Genomic DNA, 17,109 nt, shown 5'->3' with positions numbered 1-17,109 from the left:
CTTTAGTTGTAATTATCCTCTTGGTAAGTCTATAAGTAATATTCAAATTTTATCCTATATCAATTATCTGCCTTCTAAAGAGTAATAGCTTTTTAAAAATAGAAAACATATAGGCAAGAGGGTTGTTTAGCTGTGTGCCAGGGAAAATATTGCTAACACATTTTATTTTATTTAGTGTCAGAAATTTGGAGAATATCACAAAGATGATCCAAGCTCCTTCAGATTTTCAGAAACTTTCTCCCTTTACCCTCAGGTGAGTAGATAAAAGGTCCATGTTCTTTTCTTAGTGTTGACAGTAGCATTGGGTCTCATTTTTCCTGTTGTATTTTATTACTCATCTTATAGGACCTGTTGTATTGGGTTATTCTTTTGGTAATGTTGTAAGTTTGGGATAGCTAAGAAATCACTATTGTGCTTGAGTAGTCAGTGAAAAGTATATAGTATTTTTTTTTTTACACCCACCCCTAAATGTATAGTATTTTTATGATGGCCTTGAAAATATTCATCTGTTTGTGGTGAGTAGAAATTTACACTGGAGTCCTAGTGTGGAGTAGAATCAGATGTCAGGCAGATTAACTTTCAACTTTCCATCTAATATAAAGGATCTAATTACAGTAGTACCAAAAGGAAGTAACTTTACTGGTCAGCTAGTCTTACAGAACAATCTGATATACCAGGTAAATAGAAAGAGCTGATTTTCTGTATTTTAGGGAAGTTTTTCCACTTGGGTAGTTGAATCTACCTGTCTTATTTTGATCGATATTTAAAAAAGTCTAGGTTGCTTATTTATTTATTTATTTATTTTTTATTAAATTTTTTTTTTTACCGTTTTATTTATTTTTGAGACAGAGAGAGACAGAGCATGAACAGGGGAGGGTCAGAGAGAGGGAGACACAGAATCTGAAACAGGCTCCAGGCTCTGAGCTGTCAGCACAGAGCCTGACGCGGGGCTCGAACTCACAGACCGCGAGATCATGACCTGAGCCGAAGTCGGCCGCTTAACCGACTGAGCCACCCAGGCGCCCCTAGGTTGCTTATTTATATGATGAATAGCATAGATAACATTTATTCACCTGAGTTCTGTGTGAAGGGAACTTTAGGAGAATAAAGATGGCTGACATGGATCCTCCTTTCAAGGATCTTTCAGTTTGAAGGGTGTTATTTGAAATATACCTAATGCAGAACAGAAAGAGAGAAATGCTATGAGAGATATGCAAAACTTAAAGGAAATTTAGAGGAATCCTTCCAAGTGAATGTTGTGATACACCTTTATAGAAGAAGGAGCATTTTAGCTCAGTCTGGAATAATGATTATATTGAGATGTGGAAATTTAAATTTTGCCCATGAAAACTTTGCTTAAACCTTCAGCTTTCTTTTCTGAACTACTCTTATTAATATTTTTTTGAACATTTTTTATTGATCTCTGGTGTAGAAACTTGTTGTTTATGCAGGGAGACTTCCCTAAACCTCTGGTTGCAGGTTTGGAGAACTAGCAAAAGGCAGAGTCTATTTGTTTTAAAGCAGACAGAACCGTTTTGATTTGGGAATCCTTAGGCCTATTAGTAGCAGAAACTAATAGGAAAGAGAATGAAGGCATTAGCCTAATAAGTATTTGACTGAAAGCCATACACTTTCCTTTTTCTTCTCTTCTACCTCCAAACCTTCTCTTTAGGCTTTTGATAGTTGATAGATCTCCCAAGAGATCTGGACATCCCATCTTTTCCCCTCTATTGGAAATAGCAGAGGGCCCAGAAATAATTTTTTGGGGGGGTTTCAAAGCCTGATGGTCTTCCAAAAGGTGGCATAGCTTACATTTAAAGAAGGTCTTTATTTCTAAAATATTTACCCCCAAATTACCAATTACACATTTCTGTTAGTAAGGAATGGCTAAAGTGGTGAGGGATGAGAGAGCCTCTCAGTGAGTTCTGATCACTGAAAACAGAAAAGGAATGAGAATGTCACTGAGCTGCCTTTGCTGGGAGAGAAGCGTGGACTGAGTCCCAGGCAGGAGCAACACACAAGCACTTGGGCCCTGAGGGCTGAAGGAAGTTGGGAGGAAACTCCAAGACAAATGAGAATTCTTTGGAGAGCTGATTCTGTTGATTGTATCTGAGACTCTTATTCAGGCCTAACTCTTCCCCTTTTGAGCTCTTTAATATGAGGAGTGGGTAGAAGGAAAATGAAAGGAGAAAGAAGTAATGAAAAAAAGTCTAGACAATGTTTCTTAGGGATGAGGAAGAACTTAAAAATGTGAATATATGTAAGTCCTTTTCTTTTTTTTTTTGTCATCGCTGACCCTTCCCAGTACAACTTTTGGGAGCCCTACAAAAAGTAGAAAATCTGTTAATCTACTTTTACTCTTGGAGTCTTTTGATGGTGGTAAGAAATAGTAATAAAAAAGTTCAGAGTTGTGGCCAAAGACATGAGGAATAAAAACAAAGGATGCTGATAATGCACCATGTAATATAACTTAGACCAGAGCAAGGAGTTTTTTGTTCCTATTTTTGTTTTCCTTTTGAGTCACCTCTTTTGCTTTAATTTTTTTATTGTTTTGTATATACATACACACACACACACACCTACACACATATTTTTAATTAACTTATTTTTTGAGAGGGAGAGAGTGCACATGTGAGCTAGGGAGAGGGGCAGAGGGAGAGAAAGAGAGAATCCCAAGCAGGCTCCATGCTGCGTATAGGACGCCGTGACCCTGAAAGTATGACCTGAGCCAAAATCAAGAGTTGGACACCCAATGGGGCGCCTGGGTGGCTCAGTCGGTTAAGCGTCTTACTTCTGCTCAGGTCATGATCTTGCGGTTCGTCAGTTCGAGCCCCGCATCAGGCTCTGTGCTGACAGCTCAGAGCCTGGAGCCTGTTTCGGATTCTGTGTCTCCCTCTCTCTCTGCCCCTCCCCCGCTTGTGCTCTGTTTCTCTCTCTCTATATATATATATATCAAAAATAAAATGTAAAAAAAAAATAAAAAAGTTGGACACTCAACCAAGTGTCTTCTTGTTGAATTATATTTTTAAATAACTGATAAAGATCATAGTAAGATTCTGAGGAGTACAGTTTAGAATGTTCTTATTATAACTTGTTTTATTGTGTTGATAGTTATAATCAGATGCTTTTGTAATAGTAAACTGTTGCAATAAAATCAGTAAAACCTATCTTACATGTTTTTTTCTTGTAGTTTATGTTTCATTTAAGAAGATCTCCTTTCTTGCAAGTTTTTAACAATAGTCCTGATGAGAGTTCATATTATCGTCATCATTTTATGCGTCAAGATTTGACTCAGTCTCTAATCATGATTCAGCCTATTCTGTATGCATATTCTTTTAGTGGACCACCAGAGGTAAGAGAAACAGAAAACAAAAATTGGTTGCTGTGATGTGTCATCAAAAAGTGAAAACAATTAAGTTTTTCTTGGAATATAGTTACTACATACAAGAATTTAGTTTAAGAAGTTATGTTACATTATTCATATATTTGCAGATATTTATGAGTGCTTATTATATGCTAGATTGCACTAGGAAATCATTTAAAAAAATAGAAAAATTGAGGTGGAAGAAACTTTTAAGATCAATTTATGCAGTTATTTGGTTGATCAAATTCTGTAGGGTTTATGATTGTTCTCATATCTTTAACAGTGCCCAGAGGTAATGATTCTAGAACCTGCAGCTTATTCCAGGGTTTAGTGTCTGACAGGACATTCTGTCTGAACAAAGCTTCTTGCTTAAAATGTCATTTTCTTGTAGCCTCTCTTGAACATGAGATACAGTTGATTATAAAGATGTATGCTTAGGTGATGATAAAGTTATCCGTGATAAAGCTATGCCATTCCTAGCAAACTCCCACTTATTTTAACCTATTATCAAATAAACAGTTTTTTCTATTTTGTAGCTAATGTTGTCTGTTTTACCACGTAAAAGTATATAATGACTATATGTGAAAATAATATTGAAGAATGGTCAGTATAAAGAGGGTATTTATAATATCTCTTGATTCATGATCTCTCGTGATGCCTTTATATACTGTTTTGTAAAAAATAGTTTATAAGGGGCGCCTGGGTGGCGCAGTCGGTTAAGCGTCCGACTTCAGCCAGGTCACGATCTCGCGGTCCGTGAGTTCGAGCCCCGCGTCAGGCTCTGGGCTGATGGCTCAGAGCCTGGAGCCTGTTTCCGATTCTGTGTCTCCCTCTCTCTCTGCCCCTCCCCCGTTCATGCTCTGTCTCTGTCTGTCCCAAAAATAAATAAAATAAAATAAAAAATAGTTTATAAAACATTCTATTTTGTTACTATAATTTTTTTTTAGCAGTTTGTCATAGTTTCTACTTTTCTAGAAAATATAAGGTGTTAATGTGATGGCCTAGTTATTTATTTGGTCTTGTAGTTCTTTGAATCAGGAAAGAAAGTTTTAGAGATTTTGTTTCTAATTTCAGAGTAATATATGTAAATTTAGATACCTGTAAAATGTAGATTACTGTTTAGAAGAAATCTGGAATCCCAACATCCCTATTACCTGCTGCTGTTAAATTCTAACCTTGCCATTTAATCCATGAACGCCATTAGCTTCATTTACTTAAGGCTTTGCTTTTGGAGTTTTCCTCCTTCCTGCATCATCACCTGCTGTTCCTCTGGATCATTCTCATTAACATAGAACCCTAAATAGCACCCACGTTAAAAACCAACAAACAGAACCACCTTTGGCTTCACATTTTTTCTAATTGCCACCTCATTTCTTTGGTCTCAGTTGCAGCTAAACTCAGTAAGTTATCTGAGTAACTGTATGATCTCACCTCACATTCTCTTCTCAACCTAAATTATTCAGATTCTTGTCCCTAACATTACACTGAAACAACTCTTACCAAGCGGCTACCAATGTCCCACATCTTGCCAGAACTCTCAACAGCATTTACCTAATGAGGATTGTCCTTAGAAACCTTTTGTCCTAGGCTTCTCTGACACCTGCAGTACCTACTAGTTTTCCTCCTAATCACTGCCTGTTCCTTCTCCGTCTCCTTTTGCTGACTTCTTCCTTTCAGATCTCTTAAGTGTTGGCATGCTCTAGGGCTCTATCTCTGGATTCTTCTCTGTCTTCCTTTCTCTGAGTGATACAGTATAATCACATAGCTTTAATTACAATCTTTATGCATGTGATACCCAAATTTATGTCATTAATTCTGGCCACTCCCTTTCATTTTCTATTTAGAACTATTTTTCTGTCTCCAAATTTCCCCTTTCCCAAGCTTTTTGTCTGTCACACAGTGGGGTCATCACCAGACTTAGGAATTATCCCTGATTTTCTCTTGGCTTTACTCTGGTTTTCTATTGTTACCTTAGTTGTGATTTCTCAGAAAATTAAAATATACTGTAAGAATTCATGAAAGCAAGATGTCTTAAGTTGTAAGGTAGAAATTTAAAGTTTTAAAAATATCTTGGAAAGATCTATTTTGTATCTTTAAATAATTTATTTTTCCATCTTCCTCTTCTCTCATTGTTTTCTTCCATTAGCCGGTTCTTCTTGATAGCAGCAGTATTCTTGCAGATCGCATTCTTCTCATGGACACGTTCTTCCAGATTTTGATTTACCATGGTGAGGTAAGATTCCATAGCATTTAAAGCCATGCATGTATGTGCAATAAAGTCTTTTTATTTATGGAAACTTTCCCCTCTTCACTAAATGGCTACTGTTTCCTCTATGATAAACTTTTATTTCCATTTTTATAAAATAGGTTTAAATATGATTTTTCCTACTACAGGTTTTTAGACTTCATTTGCAGTTTACCCACCTGTGGTTATTTTGTCCATTTGTCTACATACGATTCAACAAGTGGATTTTACACAAAGCATAGTATTGTGAAAGTAAGGACATAGATGTAAACATAGGAGTATAATACTTTTGATTTTACCTGAAGACCTCAAGAGGAGAAAAGTCTGCCTTTGTCAGTAGGCAGGCTTTCCCTTTCATTATTTCACGTAATCATTTAAAAAGTATTCTGTATGATGTGTATAAAGCACTTTATTCTTAAAAATATTCCACATGATCTAAAAACTCATTTAAAGCATAAGTGAATTAAAATTTATACCTTCTCTTAATTGGAATGGTAAATTATTGAAAAGAGAAGAATATTTGAGTAGTCAGTAAACTTTAATTCAGTTCTTTAGCAGAGGTCTGTTCATTCCTGCACTTACTCACTCAGCAATAATTAAAATGCTTTCTCTGTATAAGAAAGTACTGTTTTCTGGATGCCTTGAAAGATAGAGATTCGTCGGGGCGCCTGGGTGGCTCAGTCGGTTAAGCGTCCGACTTCGGCTCAGGTCACGATCTCGCAGTATGCGAGTTCGAGCCCCGCATCGGGCTCTGTGCTGACAGCTCAGAGCCTGGAGCCTGTTTCAGATTCTGTGTCTCCCTCTCTCTCTGCCCCTCCCCCGTTCATGCTCTGTCTCTCTCTGTCTCAAAAATAAATAAACGTTAAAAAAATTAAAAAAAAAAAAAAAAAAAAAGAAAGAGATTCGTTTTTCATAGACCCACACTCAAACTTCTAGTCTAGAATTATAGTAACTTGTGCAGATTTAGTTTTCCAATTGTTTTAGTTGTGATTTTAGATTTGCACTGTAAGAGTAGAGGTGTTACTCAAAATATCCTTTTGAGTAATATTATCTAGACCTTTTAAAAGATTTACTGATTATTGTTTTTAATTGATATCAGTACTAATGTCCTTTAATTTTTAAGAATAATGCCTATTACATGACAGAGTGAAATATTTTGCTTTTGTGTGTGTGTGTGTGTGTGTGTATAATTTTAAGTAGCTTGTTAATGTAATTAAAGGAGAAGTCTGAAATGCACATGACTGTTCCTCTGTTAACTACAAAGATATAAAGTGATGCAGAGTATGTATTGACTGATGCAGTTAAGTTAGAAACCAAACCAAATTTAAATTTTTGGTTGATTTAATCCCATGCTTTTTGGAGCCATTACCTTAATAAAAGAATTGACTCAGATGCTCTTTCCAGGCATATTTATAGTGTTATTGCTATTATTATTAAAGTTTTTATGTTTTCATGTCTTGCTAGAATGTAACTCCATTGATAAAGATTTTGTAATAGTCGGTGATTAATTTTGAAGTATCTGGGATGTCTTCTGTTAGCAAATTTTCTGGTTTATTACTTCTTTTTACTTTTAAAGGAGAAGTAACCTCATTTTTCATCTATTTACTCAAAAATACTGAAAGTAGTATTAATTTAAAACCTGAGATAAATGAAATAATGATCTATAGTTTTCTTATTTTCTGAAGATTAATTCCTTTGTAAAAATCTCTTAAAGATTTTGAACAGGTAAGAAATTAAAAGTAATAATTCCTTTAATTGTTTTAAAATTAGACCATTGCACAGTGGCGCAAGTCAGGATACCAAGACATGCCAGAATATGAAAATTTCCGCCATCTTCTACAAGCCCCAGTGGATGATGCCCAGGAGATTCTTCACTCCAGATTTCCAATGCCAAGATACATTGATACTGAACATGGAGGTAGCCAGGTAAGTACAGTTAATTTGCTTGTTGCTAGTTTTGTAATGAGTTGTTGCTATTTGCCTTCTGACTTTAATTTGAATAGACTGCTTCCCAAGGCAAGTAAAAGAGGGAGGAGATGGATAGGAGGAGGTTTACAAGGGAAAATATGCTTGCTTTTTGCCTTAGCTTTGAGTGCAAAGCAGTGGTGATTGACTTGTTACCTAAAGCTAGCAGTTTCTCCCATCTTGTGCTACCAGCCCAGATTTAATAACAGAGCCAGGATGGTGTTATGGTGGTTTGTCTGCTTTAGCTGAGCAAGAAGAGCAAGTTGGAAAATAATTTAGTGTACCTTTTTCAGTGTAATTTTCTTTAATCTGTGTATTTAATGAAGAAGTCTATGAATATGAAGTTTATGGTAACAATTTTTTGTTTTCTTCATTCTGTCATTTCAGTTTTCTAGAAAATTGTCATGTAATAGGAAAACATTATATTACAAAAGGCTTTGTGGTTTTTAGAATTATTAGGATTAAATAAGATACATGTACATATACACATGTACATATATGTGTGCATATAGCCTTTCAGAAGGCTAAGTTGAAGACCCCTTAACATACACTCTTTTTTTTTTAAATGTTTGTTTATTTCTGAGAGAGAGAAAGTGCAAGCAGGGAAGGGACAGAGAGAGAGGAAGACACAGAATCCAAAGCAGGCAACAGGCTCTGAACTGTCAGCACAGAGCCCAACGTGGGGCTCAAACTCATGAACTGCAAGATCATGACATGAGCCAAAGCTGGACACCCGACTGACTGAGCCACTCAAGAGCCTCCTCCCTTCCGCCTTTTTAAATTTAATTTGAGGTTGAGAGTAAGTGGGGGAAAGGGGCAGAGGGAAAGACAGAGAATCTCAAGCAGGCTTCATGCTCAGCATGGAGCCTGATGTGGAGCTCAATCCCATGAGCCTAGGATCATGACCTGAGCCAAAATCAAGAGTTGGATGCTCAACCTACTGAGCCACCCAGACACCCCCATACACTTGTTTTTTTTTGTTTTGTTTGTTTTTTAACTTTGTTTTTATTTATTTTGAGAGAGAGAGCAAGCAGGGGAGGGACAGAGAGAGAGAAACAGAATCCCAAGCAGGCTCTGTGCTGTCAGCATAGAGTCCAATGTGGGGCTCAGTCTCATAAACCATGAGATCATGACCTGAGTAGAAATCAAGAGTTGGACACTTAACCGACTGTGTCACCCAGGTGCCTCAGGTGCCTCTGTACACTCTGAAAACACTTTTTACTTCTCCCTTGTAATTTTATTAGAATTATAATAAAGTAATTATAGATTATTATAAGTTTGTTTCTCTTCTCCTTAAAGGCAGGGATCTTGCTTCATTTATTGTCGTATCCGTAGTGCCTAGTGCAGTATTATAAAGTAGGTGGTAAATATCAGTAACTATTATTCAGAAATGATAGCAGTTATTTTTAGGATTTTATTATATTTATAATAGGAGCTACCACATATTGAGAATTTGCAAAGCTGATAGTACTTTACACACCTTATCCCATTGGACCCTCCTAACAATTCTGTTGTTACCTCCATTTTACAGATAATAAAACCAAGACTTAGGTTACTTGTCGCCAAGGTTACTTGTCGCCAAGGAAACACAGTAAATGCAGAAACTGGGATTTGAATCTAGGTGTTCTGACTCTAGAGCCAATTTTCTTGTGTTAAGCTGCTTACTCATAGAGTAGAAAATGATTTTGTGTGGTACTAAATTTCAAAAGATACGACTGCTTGTGTTCTTCCAATATGAAATTATATTCGTGCCTGGTTCTCTCATCAATGTCTTACCATCTTACCATGTATAGTGCTATTTTCTGCTTTTATTTTGGTTATTATTTTTATAATGATGTGACTTAATGGATAGATGGTTAAAATGTTAGGTAACTTGTCTTATGGAATAGCCTGCAGTTTAAAAAAGTTTGAGAGTCATTGTTTAAAGAATGTATAGGTCACTTTTTGGAACTTCAAACCTCTGATGATGTTTCAGACCAAGTGTTTAGTAAAATTCACACTAATCTTGTCCTACTTGTTGCACACATAATTTTTATATACTGAATTTTTGACTAATTTATTATTTGTTGTTATGAATGTATGATTTAGAGAGAAGAGGGTATATTTATTTGTAACATGTAGTGGCCTACTATTTCCAAAATTAGTTCATTTTTAAAAAGTTGCCTTTTAATTAAATTTTAGATCACATAATGTATTTGTTTGGCTCATATTAACTAAAATCTATTTTTGATGGTTGTTACTTCTTCTTTGCTTTTAAGGCCCGTTTCCTGCTTTCAAAAGTCAACCCTTCCCAGACTCATAATAATATGTATGCCTGGGGACAGGTAAGTGTAAATAGTGGATCTTGGAAATTATTTCTTTATGTATTTATAGTTTGTCATTTTAATGAGAACTACACATTTTCCTACATATTTGCTAATGATTTCTGTTACAAAAGTAATGAAAAAATGAGTAGAAAATCGAATTAAGCATTTGGTGGCACCATAGAAAATAAAAAGTAATTATGTCAAATAGAATTCCTTCATATCCCGAGTTTAGTACTACACCCTTGAGACAAAAAAGCAATATAGTGTATAAGATAGGAAGTGATGATTTAAGCTAATACTAGGACATGAACTACAAAAGGGCCACACATAGTAAGTTGGAGAGGTCAGGGATTGTAATTGAATAAGAGTGGCAGGAAGCCTGGAAATCATTGTTAATATATTTTAATTTTTTTAAATGTCCTACCTCTTGATACAGTATATCAACATTTATTGAGTGTCCAATGTACAGGATTCTGTATTGGTACTTTAGAGTACATAGTGATCATCCTTTTTTTTTTTTTTTTTTTTTTTTTTTTATGTTTCAGGTTCTTATTTAAATTCTAGTTAGTTAACATACAGTGTAATATTTGTTTCAGGAGTAGAATTTAGTGATTCATCGTTTTTATCATCCCTGCTTTTTTTTTTATTTTTTTATTTTTTTAAATGTTTATTTATATTTTGAGAGAGACAGAGGTAGAGCATGAGCCGGGGAGGGGCAGAGAGAGAGGGAGACACAGAATCTGAAGCAGGCTCCAGGCTCCGAGCTGTCAGCACAGAGCCTGACACGGGGCTTGAACTCACGAGCCATGAGATCATGACCTGAGCCCAAGTCAGACACTTAACCAACTGAGCCACCCAGGTGCCCCTTGATCATCCCTGCTTTTAAAGAGTTTGTAGTCTAGTATTAGGAAAAGATACATATCTGAGTAATTAAAATACACGAGTCAGTATAAGATATGTTCTTTTTGAAAGATATAAAATATAGAGGGTTTAGAGAAGGAAGAGAGCACATGGTGGCAGCAGGAGACAGTGTGTGATAAGAAAAGAGCTCAGGAGAGGGGACATTTCCTTATAGAATGGTTACTATTTGAAGAAGTAGAAATTGTATGAGGAAGGGAATTCCAGGTAGAGGACAGTAAGGTACAGGGACATATAGGGATGAATAGAACAATAAACTGGAAATGTATTGTGCAGTTAAATTGTAGAGGATTTTGAATGCCAGATTGAGTGCTGAGGAGCTGAATCTATTGGTAAGTAATAAAACATTTTTTGGGCAGAGGAGCAAATTTGAGTCTTAGAAAATATAGTTGAATCTTAAGATTAATTGAGAACAGTCTGTAGGTTGAAACTATATTTTGAAGTAATCCAAATGAGGGGGATTGAAGGCAAGATAGTGAAAAGGAATAGATTTTGGTGATATTTTAAAAGTGGAACCAGTGAGATTTGCTAGAAGTTGTAGGAAAGTAAAAGTTACTCTAAGGCAAGATCGCTAAATGCAAAATCTGAATTCTGATTGGATTCTAGATTAGAGAAAACAGCTATAAAGAACATAAATGGGATGATTTGTATCCCATTTGAATATGGACCATATATCAGATACAGGTATAATATTAAATTTCTGGAGTGTGATTCTGCTGTTGTGGTTATATAGGAGGGTGTCCTTGACCTTGGGAGATATATCCTGAAGTGTTTGGGGGTGGGGCACCTGATTGGCTCAGTCGGTTAAGCATCCGACTTTGGCTCAGGTCATGGTCTTGCAGTTCATGCATTTGAGTCCCGTGTTGGGGTCTGTGCTGACAGCTTGGAGCCTGAAGCCTGCTTCAGATTCTGTGTTTCCCTCTCTCTCTGCTTCTCCCCTGCTCATATTCTGTGTATCTTTAAAAAATAAATAAACATTAAAAAAAAACTGTTTGGGGGTAAAATATCATGAAGTGTTCAACTTACAGAAATGATTCAACAAAAAAAAAAAAGGAGAGGAAGAATATATAGAAACAAAGCAAATGAGGCAAAATAAAATGTTAATCAGTGAATTTAGGTAGAGTATGTGGGTGTTCATTGTACTTTTTTCTCAACTGTTCTGTAGGTTTGAATTTTTAAAAAATAGTTGAGGGAGGTGCGCCTCGATGGCACAGTCAGTTAGGTGTCCAACTTCGGCTCAGGTCATGATTTCGCAGTTTGTGAGTTCAAGTCCTGCGTCGGGCTCTGTGCTGACAGCTCAGAGCCTGGAGCCTGCTTCAGATTCTGTGTCTCCTTCTCTCTCTTCCCTACCCCACTTGTGCTCTGTCTCTCTCTATCAAAAATAAATAAATGTAAAAAATAGTTGAGGGAGTACAAGGTAAATGTAGGGTTTTGAGCCTGGGTAACTAGGAGAACATGTGCCAGTAAGTGGGAAGGTAGAGAGAAAACGTTTGATTTTAGGCACGTTGAGTTTGAGGTAACATCTAGATGGCCAAATTGAGCAGGGTGTTAGAAATTTGCGTTTGGTGATGAGGCAAGGATGTGAAAGTTGATCATGGACAAGTTATATTTAAAGTCATCAGTGTTACTTGTCCAAGGAAAGTGCAGAGAGGCAGAGGAAGGATGAGATAAAACCTTGAGGAAGTACAAGTGGTAGGAGTGTTTTATAAATAATCACAGAGGTGGGAGGAAAATGAAAAGAATACTATACCATGGCATAATAGGTGAGGGAGGACTTTATAGAAAAAAGAAGCAAGAGAGTTAACAGATTCTGAGATGCTGCAGATGTTTGAAGGAGGATGAGGGTAGATGGATTTCAAGGGTCATTTGTGGCCCTGGTAAGCAGTTATTTTATTTTATTTTATTTTATTTTATTTTATTTTATTTTATTTTATTTTATTTTTTTAATGTTTATTTATTTTTGAGAGAGAGACAGAGTGTGAGCAGGGGAGGGGCAGAGACAGAGGGAGGCATAGAATCTGAAGCAGGCTCTAGGCTCTGAGCTGTCAGCACAGAACCAAACGTGGGGCTCAAACTCATGAACTGTGAGATCATGACCTCAGCCCAAGTCGGACATTTAACTGACTGAGCCACCCAGGCACCCCTCTGGTAGGCAGTTTTATTTTATTTAAAAAAAAAATTTTTTTTTTTAACGTTTATTTATTTTTGAGACAGAGAGAGACAGAGCATGAACGGGGGAGGGTCACAGAGAGAGGGAGACACAGAATCTGAAACAGGCTCCAGGCTCTGAGCTGTCAGCACAGAGCCCGACGCAGGGCTCGAACCCACTGACCGTGAGATTGTGACCTGAGCCGAAGTCGGACGCTTAGCCGACCAAGCCACCCAGGTGCCCCTCTGGTAGGCAGTTTTAAATAGTGGTTGAGTAGAAGATAGATTGTAAGGAATTAGTGGGTACTAAAAAAGTGGAGGTTGTAATTGTAAATGGTTCTTTTGCAAATTTAGCCTGATTTCAAGTAATAGGATAGAAGGTTGATTGTTATTAGGGTAAAGGCACGGAGTTTATTTGTAGACCAAGTATAAGATGCTGACAAAATAACAGCTTATAACAGCTTATAGATATTTAAGATCCTCAAAAGCAGACCATGTGATCACAAGCACGATATGGAGTTTCAGCATTGGTAAGGAGGCAGGACATTTATTTCTGCAAAAGCAAATGGTATGAAGGGTGATGACAGAGAAGGACATTGAGGAGAGAAAGCTCACATTGGATAATTGCCTATTTCTTTTCAGTAATGGTGAATTATTTGCTAAGAGTGAGAAATGCTAGGGGTAAAGGACTAGAAAATAGAAAAGATGTTAAAACAGCTATAAGGAGGGGCGCCTGGGTGTCTCAGTCAGTTAAGCATCAGACTTTGGCTCAGGTCATAATCTCGCGGTCCGTGAGTTCGAGCCCCGTGTCGGGTTCTGTGCTGACAGCTCAGAGCCTGGAGCCAGTTTCAGATTCTGTGTCTCCCTCTCTCTCTGACCCTCCCCTGTTCATGCTCTGTCTCTCTCTCTGTCTCAAAAAAAATAAATAAGGGGCGCCTGGGTGGCGCAGTCGGTTGGGCGTCCGACTTCAGCCAGGTCACGATCTCGCGGTCCGTGAGTTCGAGCCCCGCGTCAGGCTCTGGGCTGATAGCTCGGAGCCTGGAGCCTGTTTCCGATTCTGTGTCTCCCTCTCTCTCTGCCCCTCCCCCGTTCATGCTCTGTCTCTCTCTGTCCCAAAAATAAAAATAAATAAATAAATAAATAAATAAACGTTTAAAAAAAAAAAAAGAGCTATACGGAATATAAGAAAGCAACAGCAGGTAAATAAGCTTTTACAGCAGTGAGGGGCCACTTTATTTACTATTAATTTCTGTAGCTTGCTTCCATTATGTTCTTTAGCCATGCTTTATAGTTCAGGCATTGCATCAAAGATGATAGACTTTGGGGGGTGATTTATCACTTCAGATAAGAAAGATGGACACATTAAAGGGAGTGCAATAATTTAGAGCAATGTTAAATGACTGAAGTTCAGGCTGGGTAGAAAATAAATGAAGCAGTGATTAGGATGAAGATGCCTTCCGTTTGAATATAGAGGTGCCTCAATATTTTGCCCTCATTTTTCTGCATACAATTCTCTTCTTCTGGGCAATTGCATACATCCTGTGTCTTCAGCTTTCATCTGAGGCTAACTTACAAACCTCTCCCTTTGGTCTGGCCTCACATTGAGCTATAGACTGTTACACATCACTTGAGTTTCCTTAGACATTTCATAAGCTGTGTGTGCCAACTTGAACTTCTCTTTCATACCATCTTGTTCTGCCTGACTTTCTCATTTTTACAGAGGGCCCCACCATATCTCATTTCCCAAGGCTTGGAACTGTAGTCATTTGCATTTATTTTCTCCCTTCTGTCTCTAACTATTCACAAATGGTTGGATCTATTTCCCTTATCTGTTCCCTCCTTTCCCGGTCACTAACTGAGGTCAAGCCCTGTTACTATTCACATAGACTGTCAGTGCTTCAGCCCTTTTCTTTCCATTTTGGCACTGGCCAGAGTAGTCTCTGTAATGCAGTTCTTGGTCAGAGTACTTCCTAGAAATCTTTAATCTTAAATAACCCCTTATGGAATTACATATAAACTCTTTATAAGACCTTCTTTTGAGGGTCACTTATGGCATAATCCAAATAAGTTTTCCCACTTTTAGCTACTGTTTAGTCTTATTCCACTTTGAATATACTAAGCATGTTACCCTCTGTGTGACTTGTCCCTATCACCACTTGTACACATGGTAGCTGTCCATCAAGGCTGAGTTCAAAGTTCACTTACTCCTTGAAACTTTTTCTGTCATTGCATGACTTGATTTGTATACTATCTCTGCCCCTTCATTCCTTATTTTCATCCATTAAAAAAAAATTTTTTTTAACATTTATTCATTTTTGAGAGTGAGAGAGACAGAGCATGAGCGGGGGAGGGGCAGAGAGAGAGGGAGACACAGAATCAGAAGCAGGCTTCAGGCTCCAAGCTGTCGGCACAGGGCCCAACGCAGGGCTCGGACTCATGGACTGCGAGATCATGACCTGAGCCGAAGTCAGACACTCAACCGACTGAGCCACCCAGATGACCCCTCATCCATTTCTGATGGGCCTTATCTCTCCCGTTAGATTATAAGTTACTTGGGAGTAATAGCTATGTCCTTTTAATTTTTGACTTTCCACAGTACTTAAACGTAGCATGTATTGAGTATTACAGATCTGGGCAGGAGAACAGAGATTAGAGTATGGGAGCTTTGTGGAGGTGTTCAGGAGTTAAGGAGCATTTAGGATATAGATAAATAAGTTGAATCCATGGTCTAAAAGTTCTGAAAGGTAAGGTTTTTATAGTGAGGACAGGAGCTCACTCTGGGAAGATGTAGAAAGAGTATATAGCACATGAGAGTAAAAGATGTATGCCCATATAATGGATATACATATAAATCATCAGTATCACCCTCTACCCCATTCCACTTGCTGTAGAACAAGAAGCCAACTATGACGTGGAATTTTGGAATACACAATGTACCATAAGTCAGCCTTTCCATTATACTTTAGTTATCTGAGTACTGGTTTTAGTTCTGGATCTCACAACTTAAGAGAAACTTGTTTAGGGAAAAAAGTTGCAAGAAAACAGGAAAGTAGCACCAGTTAATAAAGTTCATGGAAATGGTGATTAATCGTCAATATGGAGAAGGGGAGGTTGAAGGATACTTTAAAATAGTATTTGTCAGGTCCCCTATCAAATGCTCTGAGGGGCCAGGTGACTAACAGATGAGTGAAGCGGGATGAATATAAGAAAATCTGATACTCTCATTGTGAAGAGGCAATACCTGGGGTCAGAGGGCTTATGGGAAGGATACAGAAATCCTTTTCCAAAGGGGGTAGCTGTTCTTCCCCTCCAGCTGATTGTTGCCATTCACATAATTTAGTTAACAAAATGTTGCGAGCCCACATTAATGCAGACCAAATAAAATATATCTTTGTAGCTTAATTTCTGCATTAAAAAATACAGTTTAGGGGCACCTGGGTGGCTCAGTCAGTTAAGCATCCAACTTCAGCTCAGGTCATGATCTCACAGTTCATGGGTTTGAGCCCTGCGTCTGGCTCTGTGCTGACAGCTCAGAGTCTGGAGCCTGCTTCGGATTCTGTGTCTCCCTCTCTCTCTGTCCCTCCCCTGCTCACGCTCTGTCTCCCTCTCTCAAAAATAAACAAACCTTTAAAAAAAATTTTTTTTAACGTAGTTTAGATCATGTAAATAATAACTTGCTTCTTGCTTTTCTGGGTTTAAATTACAACATGGGGGCACCTGGTTGACTCTGTAGAGCATGCGACTCTCGACCTCGGGGTCGTGAGTTCAAGCCCCACATTGGGCATGGAGCCTACTTAAAAAAAAATTACAACATGGAGATGTAGTTGGTAGACTTATAAAGAACTTGTTGAGCCGTTAAAGATGGAGAAACATCATTCTGGGCTGGTAGTTGAAACCTCTATAAGTTTTCAAAGTCTTCTCTTTGCCTTTTCTTCCTTGTGTGTTACAGAGTTTAATACGTGCTTGATATGCACGGTAAGACTTGGTAAATATTAGTTTTTCTTGTTATCAATGGGGAAAGAAATTAAGTCTCTCCCTAAAGATATTTTAAATAGGAAATAAAATCTGATTTAAACTTTGAAGTTTAATTATTATAGCCTGGAAGCAAAGGCATAAATGAGAGCCCTAAGGTCTTTCTTGACCTACGATTTTTGTAAATTATG

At 37.6% G+C, this 17,109-nt stretch overlaps 1 protein-coding gene across 4 annotated transcripts in view; it reads left to right on the top strand.

The window, feature by feature from the left end:
* The window catches only part of SEC23A (SEC23 homolog A, COPII coat complex component), a 70,983-nt gene that overhangs the window by 48,617 nt on the left and 5,257 nt on the right, over positions 1–17,109 (top strand). For all 4 annotated transcript variants that reach the window (XM_058738888.1, XM_058738887.1, XM_058738886.1 and 1 more), the window contains 5 exons: positions 176–253; positions 3,191–3,352; positions 5,511–5,597; positions 7,380–7,535; positions 9,833–9,898. In XM_058738888.1, coding sequence (XP_058594871.1) covers positions 176–253; positions 3,191–3,352; positions 5,511–5,597; positions 7,380–7,535; positions 9,833–9,898 — 549 coding nt within the window. The remainder of the gene's footprint in view (positions 1–175; positions 254–3,190; positions 3,353–5,510; positions 5,598–7,379; positions 7,536–9,832; positions 9,899–17,109) is intronic.

The sequence above is a fragment of the Neofelis nebulosa genome, chromosome 7 (assembly GCF_028018385.1).
Source record: "Neofelis nebulosa isolate mNeoNeb1 chromosome 7, mNeoNeb1.pri, whole genome shotgun sequence".
Taxonomy (NCBI): Eukaryota; Metazoa; Chordata; class Mammalia; order Carnivora; family Felidae; genus Neofelis; species Neofelis nebulosa.
Note: the sequence above shows the minus strand (reverse complement) of the source record. Positions and strands in the feature narration are given on the sequence as shown.